The 20,575-nt window shown below is 43.0% G+C and overlaps 1 protein-coding gene across 1 annotated transcript in view; it reads left to right on the top strand.

Moving 5' to 3' along the window:
- LOC132890110 (spermatogenesis-associated protein 13-like) overlaps positions 1 to 20,575 on the top strand; it is a 399,897-nt gene that overhangs the window by 111,376 nt on the left and 267,946 nt on the right. Inside the window, exons 4-5 of the mRNA XM_060926899.1 lie at positions 6,039 to 6,174; positions 6,850 to 6,965. Coding sequence (XP_060782882.1) covers positions 6,039 to 6,174; positions 6,850 to 6,965 — 252 coding nt within the window. The remainder of the gene's footprint in view (positions 1 to 6,038; positions 6,175 to 6,849; positions 6,966 to 20,575) is intronic.

Here is a 20,575-nt window from a genome sequence, read left to right as displayed (position 1 = left end):
CATTAATACAGGTAACGAGTGGAGGACAGAGGAGCCTCTTAAAGAAGTTGTTACAGGTCTGTGAGAGCCAGAAATCTTGCTTGTTTGTAGGTGACCAAATACTTATTTTACCGAGGAATTTACCAATTAATTCATTAAAAATCCTACAATGTGATTTCCTGGATTCTTTCCCCCCATTCTGTCTCTCATAGTTGAAGTGTACCTATGATGAAAATTACAGGCCTCTCTCATCTTTTTAAGTGGGAGAACTTGCACAATTGGTGGCTGACTAAATACTTTTTTGCCCCACTGTATGTAGAAGCTGCCCAGATGTGGGTGGAGCACATAGGTACGGCAGGCTGTTGTTAGCGTTTAGATAGAGTTTGCAGCACACCACTTTCCCAACTGGGACAGTCACTCACACACACACACACACACACACACACACACACACACACACACACACACACTGTCATGTTCTAGTCCCAATTCACCACTCCTCTGCTCTCTTACTCCTTTTATGCAGCACCGTCACTGCAAGAGACACACAGACACACATTAATTGACAACAGGTGTAGCGATGTGGCCATTCACCTTCCCCGACTCCACCCTCTATTCACAAACCGGTGCTCGACCACGCCCCCGTTGCCACATACCCCCACCGTCTGACTCAGGCCGGGGAGCCATCCAGCCTGCAGCACAACCCCCTCCCCCTGACGGGACAGGAAGTCTGCCACCACCATCTGTGCCTCCGGCCTGTGGACCACCTCAAATTTGAACGGCTGGAGGGCGAGAAACCAGCAGGTGATCCGCGCGTTGGCATCCTTCATGCTGTGGAGCCACTGGAGGGGCGCGTGGTCCGAACAGAGGGTGAAAGGGTGTCCCAGTAGGTAGTGCCGGAGGGCGAGGACCACCCACTTGATAGCCAGGCACTCTTTCTCGATCGTGCTGTACTTGCTTTCACACATTGACAACTTCCGGCTAATGTACAGCACAGGGCATTCCTCCTCCTCCACCCCAGCCCCCTGTCCGATGCGTCTGTCTGTAGAATAAAGGGGAGAGAAAAGTCAGGGGAGTGTAAAAGTGGCACCCCCACACAGCGCAGCCTTTACCCTAGAGAAAGCCTGTTGGCATTGCTCCGTCCACTGGACCAGATCTGGTGCTCCCTTTTTAGTGAGATCAGTCAGCAGGCTGGTGACATCCGAATAATTAGGTATGAACCTACGATAGTAGCCAGCCATCCCCAGGAACTGTCTCACCCCCTTTTTGGTCTTCGGCCTCGAGCAGGCTGCAATCGCTGCAGTCTTGTTAATTTGGGGATGCACCTGTCCATGACCCAAGTGGAAACTCAAATACCATACTTCCACCCGTCCAATTGCACACTTTTTCAGGTTAGCTGTGAGACCCGCATGCCTCAGTGACTTTAGGATGACCCTAAGGTGTTTGAGGTGCTGTGGCCAATCATTGCTATAGATGACATCATTTAGGTACATGGCCACGTAGGCGGCGTGAGGGTGGAGAACCCTGTCCATGAGCCGCTGGAATGTCGCAGTAGCCCCAAACAACCCAAGAGGAAGTGTGACGAATTGGTGTAATCCAAACAGTGGAAAAGGTCATTTTCTCTTGGGATAGAGGAGTTAAGGGGATCTGCCAATATTCCTTCGTTAAATCCAGTGTCAAGTAAAAACGAGCAGTGCCTAATCGATCAAGCAGCTCGTCAATACGAGGCATTGGGCATGCGTCGAATTTAGACACCGCATTGACCTTTCTATAGTCCACACAGAACCGGACCGACCCATCAGTCTTGGGAACCAGGACCACCGGGCTGCTCCAGTCACTGTGGGACTCCTCAATTATGCCCATTTTGAGCATGGCCTTGAGTTCATCCTGGACCACCTTTTTCTTGTGTTTGGGCAGGCAGTAAGGGCGGCTGTGCACCACCACCCCCGGGGGCGTCTCAAATGTGGTGTTCTATGAGGTGGGGGCGGCCAGGCAGGGGTGAAAACACATCGGAAAAATCCTTCAACTTGGCCACCTCTGTGAGTTGGGCTGGTGAGAGATAGTCTCCACAAGGGACCGGAGTAGTTGGAGATGTCTTTTTTTTTTTTTTTTGGTATCTCTAGCCCCAGCTCCGCCTTCTCTGGGACTACCAACACCAACGCCACAGGGACCTCCTCATTCCAGCGTTTTAACAGATTGAGGTGGTAAATTTGCAATGCCACATCCCTGTCCATTTGCCTCACTTCATAGTCAATGTCCCTGACTTGCCGTGTGACCTCGAAAGGCCTTTGCCACTTGGTGATTAATTTGGAGCCTGACATGGGCAATAATACGAGCACTTTGTCTCCTGGTGTGAACTCTCTAAGGCACGTGCCCCGTCATACAGTTGGACTTGATGTTCTTGTGCCTGCCGCAAATTCTCCTGGGTTAAGTGAGTGAGCGTGTGGAGTTTTGTGCACAGGTCGAGAACATATTGAATTTAGTTCTTACTAGGCGAAGGTCCCTCCTCCCAATTTTCACATAGCACATCTAAAATGCCATGTGACTTATGCCCATATAATAATTCAAGTGGTGAAAAACCTGTGGAGGCTTGCGGGACCTCTCAAACTGCAAATAACAGGGGCTCGAGCCATTTAACCCAATTACGTGCATCCTCACTTACGAACTTCCGAATTATGTTTTTGAGTGTTTGATTAAAACACTCCACTAGGCCATCCGTTTGTGGGTGATAGACACTGGTGCGGATAGACTTAATCCCCAATAACCCATACAGTTTGCGCAGTGTGCGTGACATAAACGTAGTGCCTTGGTCTATCAGGATTTCTTTTGGAATCCCGACCCGGGAGATAATACGGAAGAGTGCTTCCGCAATACTGCATGCTGAGATGTTGCGGAGAGGTACTGCTTCCGGATATCACGTTGCATAGTCCACCAGAACTAAAATAAAGCGATATCCCCATGCTGACTGATCTAATGGCCCGCCGAGATCCATCCCGATTCTTTCAAAAGGGGTCTCGATTAGAGGGAGAGGCCGCAAAGGCATTTTTGGAGTGGCCACGGGATTTACTAATTGGCATTTGCGGCATGCCGCACACCACCAACGGAAATCCCCGCGAATCCCTGGCCAATAGAACCTGGCCATTATTTGGGCTAGTGTTTTATCCTGCCCTAAGTGTCCGGCCATGGGATTAAATTGAGCCGCATGGAATACGAGTTCCCTACAGCTCTTTGGGATTAATAACTGCGTTATCTTTTCGCCAGTCTGAGTGTCCTGTGTCACTCAGTATAACCTATCCTTAATAATAGCAAAGTAAGGGAAGGCCGGCATCGCACTTGGCTGGAGAATTTGACCATTGATTACTCTCACTTGGTCAAACGCATGCTGCAGAGTCTCGTCTCGCGACTGCTGTGACGGGAAATCTTCAAGGGAATCCCTGAGAGAGGGAGGAGTGGCGGGGTGCTCCTCACCCCGCGTGTCACCCTGAGGTGGTGCTGATGTAGACGGCTCTGTGACAGCTTCTCCAGCCAATGCTAGTCCGGGATCCTCCTGAGACGTATTACTGCAGGACCCACTTCCTACTATGTGTTCCATTAACTCTTTAAATCCTGGCCAATCAGTCCCCAAAATCAGCAAGTGGGTGAGACGAGGATTAACTGCCGCCTTTACACTATGCTTTTCTCCCCGAAATAGAATGTGGACGGACACTAAAGGGTAGTTGTGAACATCACCATGCACACACAATACCTGCATCACTTGTGCTCTCCCCAATGTCTCACCTTGCACCAGGCTTTGGTGGATTGAGGTCTGGTTACAGCCAGAATCCATCAAGGCCTGATATGTATAGCCTTGTACACATACCGGTATGCGATACACTCTGGCCCGATCGAGGGCGGTTTCTGGTGCATCAGGGACCCAGACCAACGTGCCCACCTCCATCGCAGAGCACTGATTTTGGAGATGTCCCGGCTCCCCCTAGTGCCAGCACACTGGCCCAGGCTCTCCCTCTGCACTGGTGTTATGGACATCACTCACCTGGGGGAGAGAAGACACAGACAAGGAAGGGGGAAACGGGAGGACACCATGGGTGCATCGGGCCAGCTGGGGAGTAGCTGGCCCCCACCTCCGTGGTGGGGGAACAGGGTGAGGACGGGAAGCAAAGGGAGAGGGAGAGAGAGAAGAAAGAGAAGGGGAAGCATGTCTTCTTGCCGTCGGAACCGCCGCCATGTGGTCCTCTGCCAGCTTGATGGCTTGATCCAGCGACGCCGGGCAATGACACTGGACCCACTCCACCGTCCCTTCCAGAAGTTGCACAATGAACTGTTCCAGTGTCACCAGGTCAGTAATTCCCTTGGCGTCGCGGTCGTCTGCCCTCAGCCACCGTCTGCAGGCGTCCGGGAGTTGTTGGCCGAATGTGAATGGCTGACCGACCTCCTCCAAGCGCAGCGTGCGGAAGCGCTGATGCTGTTGTTCTGGGGAGTGGCCAACACGCTGGAGAATGGCTCTCTTTAAATCTGCATATACAAGCCGGCTGTTGGCAGGGCGCTACAGCGCAGTGAGCTGTGCCTCGCCAGTCAGCAGGGGAAGCAGGTGTAGTGTGCGCTGCTCGACTGGCCAACCCCACGCCTCAGCTGCTTGCTCAAAGAGTGCGAGGAAGGCTTCTGGATCATTGTGTGGACCCATCTTTGTTAGGGTGAGGTGGGGAGGGTCCACTGCAGTGGTGGTCGAGGACCCTGCTGACGCGAGCAGGTGCCGGAATGCCTGGCGGTCTTCTTGTTGGGCCAGCATCAAGGCTTTGAAGCGTTGTTCCTGCTCCTTTCAGAGGGTGATCAGCGCTTGATGCTGGTTCTGCTGTGCTGTGGCGAGGGCATGAGTGAGGTCTTTGAAGGGCGAAGACTCCATGGAGGGGCTCCCTTCTGCACTCCCGGGTTTCGGCACCACTGTAGAAGCTGCCCAGATATGGGTGGAGCACAGAAGTACGGCAGGCTGTTGTTAGCATTTTGATATGCTTTTTTTTATTATGCTTTTCAGCACAGCACTTTCCCAACTGGGACAGTCACGCACAGACACACGCACACACCGTTGTGTTCAAGTCCCAATCCACCACTCCTCTGCTCTCTTACTCCTTTTATGCAGCGCCGTCACTGCAAGAGACACACAGACACACATTAATTGACAAAAGTTGTAGCGATTTGGCCACTCACCTTCCCTGACTTCATCCTCCATTCACAAACCGATGCTCGACCATGCCCCCACTGCCACAATATAAAAATGAAGTTGATGAGACAAAACATGAAATTTCTTGAGTTCATACTGTCTGCAATAAAACCCAAGTCAAAAGTCAAAATAAATGTAGAAATCACCAGTTTGTTTGTTTGTTTGTTTGTTTTATTTGAATTTTCCATACTGTCCCACATTTTTCTGATTTCGGATTGTAAAATACTGCTCTTCTCAATCCAAAGAAATGCATGTGCTTTTATGCACAAAAAAACAAAATGTGGTAGCTCCTTAAATAAAATATTATTGAATGCAGCTTTTCATTCCTGTGTTTCATCTGGCTATTCCACTAATGTTTAAGTCATTATCTAATTTTTCACTCCACCACTTCACCTGAAAATGATTCAGAAAAGTAGAATGCCTTCTCATCTTTTTGTCTATTTGCTGATTCTGGACCAGAGTGCACAAAACTATTAAAAGCATAATAATAATAATAATAATAATAATAATAATAATAATAATAATGCCACCCACCATGCATAGCATGTTTGATTTTACTCCCAGCCATTGTGTGGAATCAGAGGTGCATCACATATACTGTATGTGGAACAAAGCTGCCTCTCTCACAAGCAGTATCAGACTGGCTGTTCCAGCTCATTCTAACCTAACCAGACTGTGTCAAAAGCCTTAACAAATCAGGAATAGATTCAAATGGACTAAATACTGCATATTTAAAAGCACCCTTAAAGGATTAATCGGGTTCTTGATAGAGTTAGCATTGCTGATTTAGTTGATATTTATGACACTAGGTGGTTAGTATCTAATTTGATCTATTGCATTTCAGGCCTTTTCTCACCCTCCTGGCATGTCACCTCAAGACCCTCCTTTTAAAGGAGTCCTGCAGAGGTGCCATTCATTTCCTCTTCCACAGAATGCCATGTCTGGATTACCGGTAGCCAGCTTGCTACCAGAACAAACAGGTACAGTGTTATATCTGATACTACCTGTGCAACAGATGTGTCAAGGCATACACACTATACAGTATACTATATACAATACTATATACTAGATGTTGTACTTGTTATTTACAAGTACATTGCATTAGCTACATGCAGCAGAAATACTATATGTAACAGCACTGAACAGTGATGGTCAAATCTTTTGTACCAGTTCCTTCGGTCTCATTTATCAAGCTAGATGTGAAAAGATTTGTTCATACAGTAAATCATTCACATGAGTATTTACACGAGAAATTTGGTATTCATGAAAATTCCAGAATTTTTGAAAATCATTCGAATCCTGAGTGTCTGTAAATTTATGCATAAGAAGGCTAACTAATGTAAACCTCAATTGATTGACATCAAATCATACTGTATAAATTGCATGCATTACTGCAGTTTTACATATGGATTTTACTGTCATGTTTAAATTGCTTATTTATTTACAGTTGCAAGCATTTAGCAGACGCCCTTATCCAGAGCAACCTAAAGAACTGCTTTGACTGTTAATTGAGCCCTTAGTTCTCAAATACTTGGATTATATAATCTCTAAACTGTAAAATGCTTGGGATAAAAACATTTATCAAATAAAAACAGTTTTAGTAAATGTACTGCACACTATTCTAATAAAAAGTCTGTATTAATATTGGATTAAAGGATTCATCTCTTCAGCAGCTAAGTCTGCGAGACAACCAGCCACTGTCCAGAGTAGTGGAAGTGCAAGTCAGAGGAAATTGCTGAGACCTGGTTCTGGACCTCTGCAACTGAATGTGGTGAGTGATACAACATTGGTAATCACTCTTCTTAGCCCCCAGACCCCAAAATGTTCAGTGAATCTTTCTTTAACTCAATTCAGTTCCTTTACTTTTGTAACTCTTTTAATAAGTATGAAAAGAACAAGTAGTAACAGCAGTAAATTATCCTCAAACTGTCTTCAAATGACTCCTCTTTGTTTTGTGATTGCTTTATTACAGTGGTGCTTGAAGGTTTGTGAAGCCTTTAGAATTTTCTATATTTCTGCATAAGTATGACTTAAAACATCATCAGATTTTCATACAAGTCCTAAAAGTAGATAAAGAGAATCCAGTTAAACAAATGAGACAAAAATATTATATTTAGTCATTTATTTATGGAAGAAAATGATCCAATATTACATATCTGTGAGTGGCAAAAGTATGTGAACCTCTAGGATTAGCAGCTAATTTGAAGGTGAAATTAGAGTCAGGTGTTTTCAATCAGTGGGATGATAATCAGGTGTGAGTGGGCACCCTGTTTTATTTAAAGAACAGGGATCTATCAAAGTCTGATCTTCACAACACATGTTTGTGGAAGTGTATCATGGCACGAACAAAGGAGATTTCTGAGGACCTCAGAAAAAGCGTTGTTGATGCTCATCAGGCTGGAAAAGGTTACAAAACCATCTCTAAAGAGTTTGGACTCCACCAATCCACAGTCAGACAGATTGTGTACAAATGGAGGAAATTCAAGACCATTGTTACCCTCCCCAGGAGTGGTCGACCAACAAAGATCACTCCAAGAGCAAGGTGTGCAATAGTCAGCGAGGCCACAAAGGACCCCAGGGTAACTTCTAAGCAACTGAAGGCTTCTCTCACATTGGCTAATGTTAATGTTCATGAGTCCACCGTCAGGAGAACACTGAACAACAATGGTGTGCATGGCAGAGTTGCAAGGAGAAAGACACTGGTCTCCAAAAAGAACATTGCTGCTCGCCTGCAGTTTGCTAAAGAACACGTGAACAAACCAGAAGGCTATTGGAAAAATGTTTTGTGGATGGATGAGACCAAAATAGAACTTTTTGGTTTAAATGAGTAGCGTTATGTTTGGAGAAAGGAAAACACTGCATTCCAGAATAAGAATCTTATCCCATCTGTGAAACGTGGTGGTAGTGTCATGGTTTGGGCCTGTTTTGCTGCATCTGGGCCAAGACGGCTTGCCATCATTGATGGAACAATGAATTCTGAATTATACTAGTGAATTCTAAAGGAAAATGTCAGGACATCTGTCCATGAACTGAATCTCAAGAGAAGGTGGGTCATGCAACAAGACAATGACCCTAAGCACACAAGTCATTCTACCAAAGAATGGTTAAAGAAGAATAAAGTTAATGTTTTGGAATGGCCAAGTCAAAGTCCTGACCTTGATCCAATCAAAATGTTGTGGAGGGACCTGAAGCGAGCAGTTCATGTGAGGAAACCCACCAACATCCCAGAGTTGAAACTGTTCTGTATTGAGGAATGGGCTAAAATTCCTCCAAACCGGTGTGCGGGACTGATCAACAGTTACTGGAAACGTTTAGTTGCAGTTATTGTTGCACAAGGGGGTCACACCAGATACTGAAAGCAAAGGTTCACATACTTTTGCCACTCGCAGATATGTAATATTGGATCATTTTCCTCAATAAATAAATGACCAAGCACAATATTTTTGTCTCATTTGTTTAACTGGGTTCTCTTTATCTACTTTTAGAACTTGTGTGAAAATCTGATGATATTTTAGGTCATATTTATGCGGAAAAATAGAAAATTCTAAAGGGTTCACAAACTTTCAAGCACCACTGTAAATTGAACCAAAGGGTCGAGTGTAAATCTTTCCAGGATTTTTGCTCATGTCATAAGTCTGCCTGCTGTGTGCTTTCACACAATCTTTCTGTGTTTGCTGATGGTTTGTTTCTATGATGTTTACATGGATTATGGCTTTGGTTATAGTGCTTTTAGCGCTCTGCTTTTATGAAACCCTTTTCTGACTGACTAAATGTAACACGGTGGTTGCATTCATTTGTGTTGTTTCAAGCTTCTTTTGCAGTAGCTACATCTGTGCTGTTTTCTGTTGGGACACAGGAATTAGCTGATATTAATCTCTTCAAATCTCTCATGTTTGAAATTATCATACCATTTCCTTAGAATATTTCTTTATGGGAAAAAGGTGTAATATACTGTGTAGGAATACACAACACAGACATGTAAACACAAATGTGATTTTATTTATTTATTTATTTTTGCACTGGTATTTCTGTTTTCTCATTGTTTGAATACTATACATGCTCACTGTGGGCTGATCCCTCCTAAAGTTTGAACCTTATAATCACCCAAATGAGACATACATTTTCTGTTAATCTCTTGGCTCTCTCATGTCCTGAAGTAAGATTTGCGTCTTTAAAACACTTTCACATTAACAAAATAGTATGTTTTGTCTGTTTTGCGTGTTGTTCCATTTTGAACATTTTTACAGAAAGTTGCAAAATACTAGGTAGCATTAATATAAGGGTCAATGATGTGATGTTAATTTATTTGTATCTGTATGGTTAATGCCACACTCACAACCCGCCATAAGTGTTCTGGACACTCACGGGTTGCAGGGTTTGGTAGCTCACAGCTGTGCCACAGGGTTACGGTGAACCCAGGGGAAAGTTTGGGGGAGGAGTACAGGCAAAGTACTTGTCAAGTACAGGTTGCATGCCTGACTTCCTCGAGGCGTGGGAAAAATTGCGCCATTAGCCCGTGGAAAGCGTATGTCTGATGCACGTGATCAGTGTGTATTCAGTGAGTGTGGAGTGTGTGTGACTTGCATTTTACCAGTTTCCTGCGCTAGGAGTACGGGCCACACTTGTCAAGCATGTGTGACGCATATGATTAGCACGTGACAATCACTCATAACTTGCGTGTGACGCAAGCCAGGAGTGGGTATAAAACCAGCATGTCTGCAGCATTCTGCATCTGTCTTTCGACTGAAGAACATTGGATATTTTGTGGGAAAAAATTTGAAAATTTTCAGTTTAAAGTTTAGAAAATGGGACCCAAGAAGAAGCGAGCAAAAGTGAAGTAACCCAGCCTAAAACAGCAGAGGGGGAGGAGGAGGAAGAATTTGATGATGATGGTAGCAGCACCAGCAAGCCCTGCATATACAGGGAGAAGTATGCCTTCAAGCCGGCAGGAGGCACAGCACCCCGCAAGAGGTATTTTCACAGATAAATACTAATTAAACCTCTTGCGCTATAATACACATGCTTTAAACGTTCATTTCGGTATCTATATGCTTATGTAATTAATATTATATCTATGCTGATTTTCATGTATGTTTCAGCTAAAGACGCCCAGAAGTGAGGACATTGCAATCCCATCATCGCTGTTAGGCCATTGTGCCATGCTCAGTGATAAGGACAAGGACATCCTGACATCCCCTCTCACTACTCAGCAGGAGTAGGAGCAGGACAGTAGCTCGGAGTCAGAGTCAAAGTGTGTTTCAGTGCTCAAACTGTTGGGCTATTTAGTTGGGATTTTTTAAAATAAAATGTGTTATTCCCTTATACTCATGTTTTGTTATTTGACGTTTGCATGGTAAATTAACATATATACTCAAATAAAAACAGCAAATGAGGTGGTCTTCTTCCCTTCTACAATGCTACATGCTACATGATCGGTTCCTTGGTTCCTCCCCCAATAGATATACCCAGAGTCTTGCCCCTCATGTCGCGTGCGGGTCGCGTGCGCTGCGTGCACGCCACACATAAGGGTAGAAAGTAGGGATGTCCCGATCAGGTTTTTTTGCCCTCCGATCCGATACCGATCATTTGATTTTGAGTATCTGCCGATACCGAGTCCCGATCCGATACTTCTTATAATCCATAAAAAATAAAGACGAGGAAAGAAACGGATCCAGGATGTTCCTCATTTTTTATATAACACCTTATTTTAACATCCAACAACTCCGTTAGCAAACAGAGCACTTACGTGAGGCAGTTTGAACAATAAATAACAAATAAAAAAAAATAACCTTAAAATACCTGGCAGGAATGTAAACAAATAAAAAAAATAAAGTGCCACAGTGCCGGTAATTTGCTTTTAAGAACACATCTCACAGTGGTGTACAGTAATTTCAATTAAGGAAATGAACGTTTTTCTTGATGAAAACAAGCATTTCTACCCTTTCAGGTTTGAGCCCGTTTCTTTTGTCATCCAACGAAAAAAAAATGATCTCATGCTTTGCTTTCCGCTTCGAACTGCTTCCGTGTTCAACTTTGCCGGCAACAGGCAGCCAATAACCAATAGCATCTCCGCTACAAAGTGATGTCATGCTGCACGCATTGATGTTGCTGTGTTGAGACAAGAGGTCTGGTCTCACTCTGTGCCAACGCATAGCTATTGATGTGTTAAAAATGAGAATATATTATATAGATATATATCCGATACCTGATCGGGAGGCAATGCCCGATTCCGATCGAGTCTGAAACCATGTGATCGGGCCCGATTTCCGATCACGTGATCGGATCAGGACATCCCTAGTAGAAAGTGAGATGTACTTCTGTCTTGGGGGCCGCACAAATATCAAGTGTGACCATAGGTGTGCCAGAACAGGCCTAACTCACACTAAAATATTTCTGCCTGAGCGTCTTGGTCAGGCAAATTGGGCATTCGGGCAATGCTTGGCGGTGAGGCTTGCAAAGAGTACATTTCTGAAAGTGTCTTGACTGTGCATTGGCCTCTAAACTGCAAAAATAGTCAGAGATGGTTTCACGAGCTCTTTGCATAATCGCAGCCAAATTGGTTTGCCTAACCACCACTTCATTCATCAGAAGTAAACTTGCAAGCAAAAGTCACGTGACTGAATACAACCTATATTCTATTCCAGGTTAGCCACTCGCAAAGAATAACCAAAAAAACTTCAACTCCATGGATTACCAATGAAGAAAATGGCAAGCTCGTAGCCGCACACTGCGAATGTATGCAGGAAAGCTGTTCTTACATACAGTGGTGCTTGAAAGTTTGTGAACCCTTTAGAATTTTCTATCTATTTGAAATTTCTATCTATGAAATTAAAATGTGCAAAATACTAGCTCTCACCATTTCACATGAACACACACACACACACACACACACACACATGCAGAACCTGCATGAACTTGGCACCCCATACGATCAGTACATGAATAAACATTTTGACATGCAAAATAAACATACACTGCAACCCCACTGTCACGAACTCTCTTACTATGAACTTTTGCATATAACAAAGTTTGTGTCCCCTGTCTTTAGTGACAATTGAGCTGGAGTCTTAAAAAAATAAAAAATAAAAATCCACTGAGCCATGCGCTCCTCTTCCACCCAGAAACAAACAATAAGTAATCAAGTCTGCACTGAAGTTACCAATCCATGTTAACCTAACCAGTTAAAGTCACCAGTTAACCTAACCTGCATGTCTTTGGACTGTGAGGGAAACAGGAGCACCCAGAGGAAACCCACGCGGACACGGAGAGAACATGCAAACTCCGCACAGAAAGGCCCTCGCCAGCCACGGGGCTTGAACCCAGACCTTCTTGCTGTGAGGTGACAGCGCTAACCACTACACCACCGTGCCGCCCCGTCTAAAGAATATGGTATCCCAAAAAAATTAACTTTCAACTTTTAAAGAAAAAGAGCTCTAAGACTTCATTTATTTTAGCGGGGTTGCAGTGTATTTGGACATCCCCCAAGCAGTTCGTTATAGCAGGGATGCGGTGTATTCTTAAGTTATGAATGTTAATAGGGTGCTGGGTTATGTCACATTAAAAAACATATCAGTTAATTTCTCTAAAACTGTTTGAGTGCATTTTTTAAATTTTGTGTGCAGAAATGATGCACATTCTCATTATATAGGGCGCCAACTAAAGCTAGATCAGAGAAAGCCTTGCCTATGACAGGTGCGGAGACAGTGCAGCCAAGAGGAAAAGAGTGCGTGAGATCCAGATAGTGTGTGTGAGTGATGTCTGCCCATTTTGATCCTGCGAGGTAACTGTTAAGCATCTCTCCTGGGTTGTGACCCAGGTCCGATCTGAATAGTTATGACTAGGAATTAACCTGTGTTTTCTTGCTTGGTTTGAACTGACAAAAGAATGGTTGAACATTGGTCAAATAACTCAGATCCAACCCTGGTCTTTGGTATGAAAAAGGTAAGGGAGCACTCCTTCTCCCCAGAAGGCAGACTGGCCTGAGTAACGTCCATGAGTTCTGGTTCTTTCATGGGGGCTGAGACTGGTAAAATGGTGCTGGAGGTGGAGCTAATTTTATGGGCACTGAGCAGGCTGTCTGTATGGTCTTGAGCTGGATGAATTGGTTGAGCGTCAATGAATTGTCCCTGCTCCATTTGCAGCATGTTGCTGAGACCTTGTCTTAACATGGTGTTCAGTGCTCATTTATTCCATCCACTCTTTGCAGCCATAGTATAAAATGTCAGTGCATATTTAGCAGCAGTTTTGCTTACCTTGTTTCAATTTTTTCCAGTGTTCTTTCCCATTTCAGGGTGGTCAAACACCTCAAGAAATTTCTGCCGAAAACATTACGTATGGTTCAGCATTGTGGGGGTTGAAGGTAGGACTAGCCCATGTAGCTGCTCTTCTGGTAAGCAGGGTGAGCACCTGGCAAATCTTGTCAACATCCCTAGAAAAACGTGCAGCAACACTAGCAAAGAGAATGACACATTGCATGAGGAAACCATTGTTACCAGAAGAGCCATCATATTTTTGGGTAAAGTGAGAGGGATGCAATGTTGGTTCACTTCCAGGCTAGTGGAAGTGACTGTGTTACTCTTCTGAGTGCCTAGATGTGACGTGGTGTGTGCTTGCAATTCTCCACTCCAAATTCAGATGATTTCCTCCATGGTAGTGGACATTTGCTGCTTCTGTTTGTGGTTGCCAAGCAGTTAACCTTGGGAAATGACAAGAAATCATGCACTTCCACTCAATCCAGATTTGTAGGCAAAGCCTTTTTCTAATAAAAGGGCTCACAGAGGCAGAGAAAGGAACAATATTCAGGAGGTTTAATAACAGGCAAATGATGGTCACAACAGTACTGATTGTTACCAAAAATACACTTACACTCATACACCTGTGCAGATAACCTTATGCAGTTATCTAATTAACCAATCATTTGACAGCAGCACAATGCATAAAACCATGCAGATATAAATCAAGAGCTTCAGTTAATGTTCAATTCAAACATCATAATGGGAAAAATTGTGATCTCTGTGACTTTCACTGTGGTATGGTTATTGGTGCAAGATGGACTGTTTTGAGTCTTTCAGAAACTGCTGATCTCTTGGGGTTTTCACAAACAACAGTCTTGATAGTTTACACAGAATGGTGCAAAAAAAAACAACAAACATTGAGTGAGTGACAGTTCTGTGGGTAGAAGTGCCTTGTTCATAAGAAAGGTCAGAGGAAAATTGTCAGATTGGTTCAAGCTACCAGGAAGGATATAGCAACTCTTTACAACCATGGTGAGCAGAAAAGCATCTCAGCATGCAACAGCAGAAGACCACACTGGGTTCCACTCCTGTCAGCCAAGAACAGGAGTCTTAGAATCAAGAACAAGTTCCCATTAAAGTGGCTGGTGAGTATACTTTGAGACATAGACAAATCTAAAACATGATCCAAAAGTATGCGAATTACCAGGCAAGGTTAAAATACCAGAGAGCCAAAAAGCATGAAAGTCAAAAACAAGGCAAGGTTTAGAACTCACAAGTTTGGCTGGCAGACTGGAATGCTTTACAATGATAGACAAGTCCATGTTCTTTATAGTGTACAAACATGAAATAAGTTGGCTAACCAAAGAAGCAGTTCAAAATTTGAGGGAAGGCAACTTCTGGCAGCCTGGAGGGGAAATGTCTAGGTTGGTTAGTGTGGGTTTGTTGAACTTATGTACATTACCTTATATAATTACTGAGCACTTTATTAGGAACACTATCCTCATACTGGGTAGGGTGTCCCTTTGCTCTCAAAATAACCTCAGTACTTTGCAGCATGGATTCCACAAGATGTTGGAAACATTCCTTTGAGATTCTGGTCCATGTTGACATGACTGCATCACACAATTTCTGCAGATTTTTCAGGTGCACTTTCATGCTGTGAATCTCCCAATAGAACACCCAAAGGTGTTCTATTGGATTTAGATCCAGTGACTGGGAAGGCCGCTGAAAAACACTGACCTCATTGCCATGTTCATGAAATCACTTTCAGATGCCTATTGCTTTGTGACATGGTGTATTATCATACTTGAAATAGCCATTATAAGATGGGTGGGTACATAGTTGTTGTAGTAGTAATTGTTTATTTTGGTCCTTATTAACAGTTTCCCAAAAAGATTACACATATAAATAAGTAACAATAATCATGAATTTCCATGGGGCTGGAGAGTCCACTACCGATCTCAGCACGAAGCTGGTTCGAGGTAGGATTGCTGGGGGTGTAGCTATACTGTGGAACATTAAATATGACCCACTGGTGAAGGTGGTGTGTTTAAATGTTGACTGGGCCATAGGACTAGAGTTTAATTGTAATGCAAAGAAGTTTACTGTTTTAAATGTTTATACACCATATGAATCATATGAGGATGAATTTCTGAACAGGTTAGCCTTTATTCAGACCTTTATAGAGGACAACAGCTCATCTTGTGTTTATGTCATGGGTGATTTTAATGCTGACATGGCAGACAGCAAATCTTTATTTGCAGCACACCTGCAGCAGTTTTGTAATGAGTCTAAATTAATTCTATCCAGTAAAGCTATGCTGCCTAATACAAGTTTTACCTATGTTAGTGAAGCATGGCACACAACATCTTGGCTAGATCATATTGTGACCACAGCTGATGCTCATGTCTCTCTGGAAAATGTGGAGATATGTTATAAACTCGCCACCTTTGATCACATACCTATTGCTGCAGTGTTAAATGTTGAGAATATCCCCCTGCTGTCCAGTAATAATAATCCTGCTTCCTCAAGTAAACTGGACTGGTTAAAACTGAGCAGAGAGGATATGGCTGGATACTTTCCGCTATCGGACAATCTTTCAAATAATATTGCATTGCCTAAAGAGGCCCTAATGTGCTCAAATATGAACTGTAAGGATGTGCAACATGCTGAAAAACTCTATGCCATGTATGATGTTATTGTGAAATGTCTCAATGCTTCCAGTGAACCCTTTTGTAAAAGTAAATGTGAGGTACCTAACATCAGACCTGGGTGGAATGAGTTTGTGGCTGAGCAGTATGCTGACGCAAGGAGGGCCTTTAGACTCTGGTCAGAGGCAGGTAGGCCTAGACAGGGGGTATTGCTAGATATGAAAAAACGCACCAATGCTAGATTTAAGTATGCACTCCGTTTTATTAAGAAAAATTAAAACACAATGAGAGCAGACTCACTTGCCAGAGAGTTACAGAATACCAACCTTACTGACTTCTGGAAAGAGGTCAAAGCCATGAATAACAATAAAACTCCCCTACCGTCTGACATTGAAGGTGTTAGTAGTCCGGAAAAAATAGCTGAGCTTTGGCGCGAGCACTATTGTAACCTTTTGAATTGTGTTAAAAGTAATTCTGTTATAATTAATCATGAACATACTGGTCTCTTTGCAGATATGATAGTTAGGGCAGCAGATATCTGTGATGCCATTAACATGTTGGATAACAACAAAGCCTGTGGTATGGACTGCATCACTGCAGAACATTTAAAATATGCCAGCTATAAGCGCTGCCCTTTGCTTTCCATGTGCTTTACTGGGTGTCTGGTTCATGGGGTCCTACCCAACTCCATTATGTCTGTAATACTAGTGCCTGTGCTTAAAGACAAAGTGGGTAAGCTTAATAGCATTGACAATTATTGACCTATTGCATTAGCCAGCATCTTGTCTAAAAAGTACTGGAGAGAATACTGTTAACAAAGCTAGAAATGTATGTTCTTACTTCTGACAACCAGTTTGGCTTTAAAAGAAAACATGGAACTGACCTGTGTATCTATGCTCTTAAAGAGATTATATTTAAGTACAGTACACAAGCCTGAACTCATCTGTATTTTTATGTTTTATTGATGCATCAAAGGCATTTGATAGAATTAATCATGAAAAATTATTTATAAAATTGCTAAATAGAGGTGTCCCTAAATTCTTAATGAGAATTTTAGTGTTTTGGTATGTCCATCAAACATTTCAGGTTAAATGGGACAATGTGATATCTGCTCCATTTTGTGTCAGTAATGGTGTGCGGCAAGGAGGAATTTTGTCTCCTATTTTATTTAATGTCTATATGGATGAATTATCAAATCAGTTAAATAGGTTAAAAACTGGTTGCCTTGTGGGCAACATTACTGTTAGTCATCTTATGTATGCAGATGACTTGGTCCTGCTTTGTCCATATAGTGCTGGACTGCAGCAGATGTTGAAGGTGTGTTCTCAGTATGGACTTGATCATGACAAAGTATAACGCTAAGAAAAGCCACATAATGATAGTTAGAAGCACTGGGGATAGGAAATTAACTTTTCCCACCTTTTATTTGGCAGACAGTCCCCTTGCTGTGTGTGAGGAAAGTAAATACCTAGGACATGTCATATCTGATGACTGGACAGATGACAAAGACCTATATCGACAATGTTGTAAAATTTATTCTCAAGCTAACATGCTTATTAGCAGTGTTGCCAGATACTGCTGACGTTTTCCAGCCCAAAACATGTTCAAATCCGCCAAAATGCACTTAAAACCGCCCAATCTGGCAACACTGCTTATTAGGAAGTTTTCTGTGTGTTCTGATTCTGTGAAGTGTTCCCTGTTCAGAACTTACATCACACCGTTATATAGAGGGATTTCACTGACGTCACCCGAAACCGGAAGTAAACAGACCCTGCGCCATATTGGAAGACCAACAAACTTGTGATTAGGGGGAAATAACGGCAGCGGTATGTGAACCCACGAGAATAAAGTGGAGTGGCAAATGACTTAAACAAACAAATCTGAGCTGTTTTATTTATGATTTATTGGCCCAACAGTAGACTTGAAAGAAACCTGTGTGAGACTTGGCAAAAAACTGTGGATATAATGGATAAGTCTGTGCATGATCTGTGGACACTGAGGTAAGCAAACGCAAGAAATTCAGATTTAAAACATGCTAAATTGGCCCCAAGTTGATAACTGTATGAGGAGCAAGCCTCCCAGACTTCTACAATTTAATAATAATAATAATAATAATAATAATAATAATTTAGGATGGTTTGGGGCTTGCTCTCCCTCCTATTATATAAATAAAGCATAGTTGTTGTGTAGGCATATATCATAAATACATATGTATAATGGATAAATTAACCTAAATTATGGATACCTTAATAGTAACAAAAAGTATTAATTTTTCAACTGAAAATATATATTATTAAAAGATATCAACAAGATTACTTTGGCCATAACTATGTGTAGGTTATTCTTAACAACAGCTGTAATATCACGGCTGTAATATCACGAACCAAGCCACTAACAACATAATTGTAAGCCTGTAGCCCTTTGTAGGCTTTCAAGTCAGCAGTGTAGGCACTGGGTGTAAACAACAAATAGTTTACAATGTCTGGGTAGCAAACAGATGGCAGAATTGGTGTCAGGTCCTCCTTATGTTTCCATTCTCCCTTGCCGCGAGTCTTATCATATGGGTCAAACCCATCAATCACAGCGAGTTCCTCCACATACCGTGCCCTTTCTGCAGCTGGTAATGTACTCACATAACCAGAATTATCATCCATCGTGTCACTTTACTCTCCCTCGTACTTTGTTTTATATTGTGAGTGCATGTACTTGGTCTTCCAATATGGCGCCTAACAAAATCTCACAGCGCGGTGACGTCATGTGGTAGCCCTCTATAGAGGATGTGCAGTCACGTGACCCGCACGTGTGTACTCCGCCATATTGGACGGCATCAGGATTGTTTACTTTGCGCGAGCGTAATGGATCCAGGGAGTAATCCCCAAAAAAATTCGGAAAATACCCCATCTACATCGCGCGATAACTTGTCTAAGTTTGTTCAGCATCTTGAAGGTGACGTGAGGCAGCGTTACGTGGAAAAGTGTTTCAGGTTGGGGATTGCAGATCCGTACAACTTGCCACAATCCTTGTTCAGGGAAATTCGGAGCTGCGGTGCCGGCGATTTGCCCGATCTGGCCTACCACGACATTTACAATTTTCTTATTAATTGTCAATCGTGTTACACTGGCAAAGCCCTCGAAGCTTACAAGAGCCTGGAAGCTTATAAATATTTTGTTGCGGGATGGGTATCCCAACTATACCTCTGGAAGGTTCCGAAGAAGAATGTCTACTTGATAACCTCACAGGTAAGTGGCATTAAGACGTTTATCATAAAGAGACTATGCAGGACGTTTTATCGTAAGAATGTTCGAAATCTAAACTCAGTTCCAGATAATGACAGGGTTGTAAATATGTATGTTTTTGTCTGAAAAACAGTAAATCAGAAAGCTGCGCACGTTTGCGCGGAAGCTGCGCAAATGTGCGCAGCTTTCTGATTTACTGTTTTCTTCTCATACTTATACTTCCTGTTTCATGGACTGTAACGGCATTTGCTTATTTAGTAATTTTAATACAGAATTTACTTTGATGAAATTATTCAGACACTCCAACGCCCCCCCTAAAAAAAAAATCAGATCTGCACGATTCATCCGTGAAAAAGGCGGCATCCGCCATTTGCATCCCTGTTACATTAGCCAACTTTAACCGGCTAATGAGGCTCGGTGGTCAGTCAAGATTTTTTTTTTAGTTTTCGCCATCCCTACTATGGATTGGCCTTGCAAAGGCATATATGAGCCAAAAATATAAAACATTGTCATAGACTAGGCCAGGGTAGTAGGGCTAGGCATAGCCATTTTAAACGTTAGAGATCAAGCGGACTGACGGCCACAAATACTGTACTGTCTAGTTTCTAAGTATGCAGTTATCATTCAATCCGAAAATCAACTTAACAGATGTACTAGGAGTATTGAATTAGAAGATTACACCTACCTGATATGAAGTGTTCACTACAAATTCGGCTGGTAGAACTGGAGTTCCAGTTTTCTCTTCGCACAGCGGACACCCATTTTGCGCGTCTCTCCTCGTCTGTGGGGAATCTATAAAATGACAGGCCCTCCTTTTGGCCCTGTCTATTGGTACAACCAAGTGCTGAACAAGATATAACCATTCTCGAAAGATCTACTCTCACACACTTGATAATTCGAACGGGTTCGTCTAAGTTCTATGCGTGGCCTTGCCGTCCAAGATGGCAGATAAACAAATATCACGTGACCTCGTGACGTCATGTGCACACTCTCTATACTGCCCAACTATGGTCTAACTATAAGAAAAAGACTATGCAGAGGCTCAAGGTAGCATACAATGATGCAATGAGGTTGCTGCTTTGTGTCCCTAGGTGGCATAGTGCTAGTCAGTTGTTTGTGTCCAATAGAGTGCCTACTTGTGAGGCACTCTTAAGACAGCTGATGTTTAGTTTTATGTGTCGCTTGGACAAGTCAGAGAACCACATAACTGAAGCCCTAGTCAGCCCGTTGAAAAGCTGCTATAGATTCACTTCTAGATTA

This window comes from Neoarius graeffei, chromosome 8 (genome assembly GCF_027579695.1).
Source record: "Neoarius graeffei isolate fNeoGra1 chromosome 8, fNeoGra1.pri, whole genome shotgun sequence".
In the NCBI taxonomy this organism is placed as follows: Eukaryota; Metazoa; Chordata; class Actinopteri; order Siluriformes; family Ariidae; genus Neoarius; species Neoarius graeffei.
This window is presented reverse-complemented; position numbering and strand designations above follow the sequence as displayed.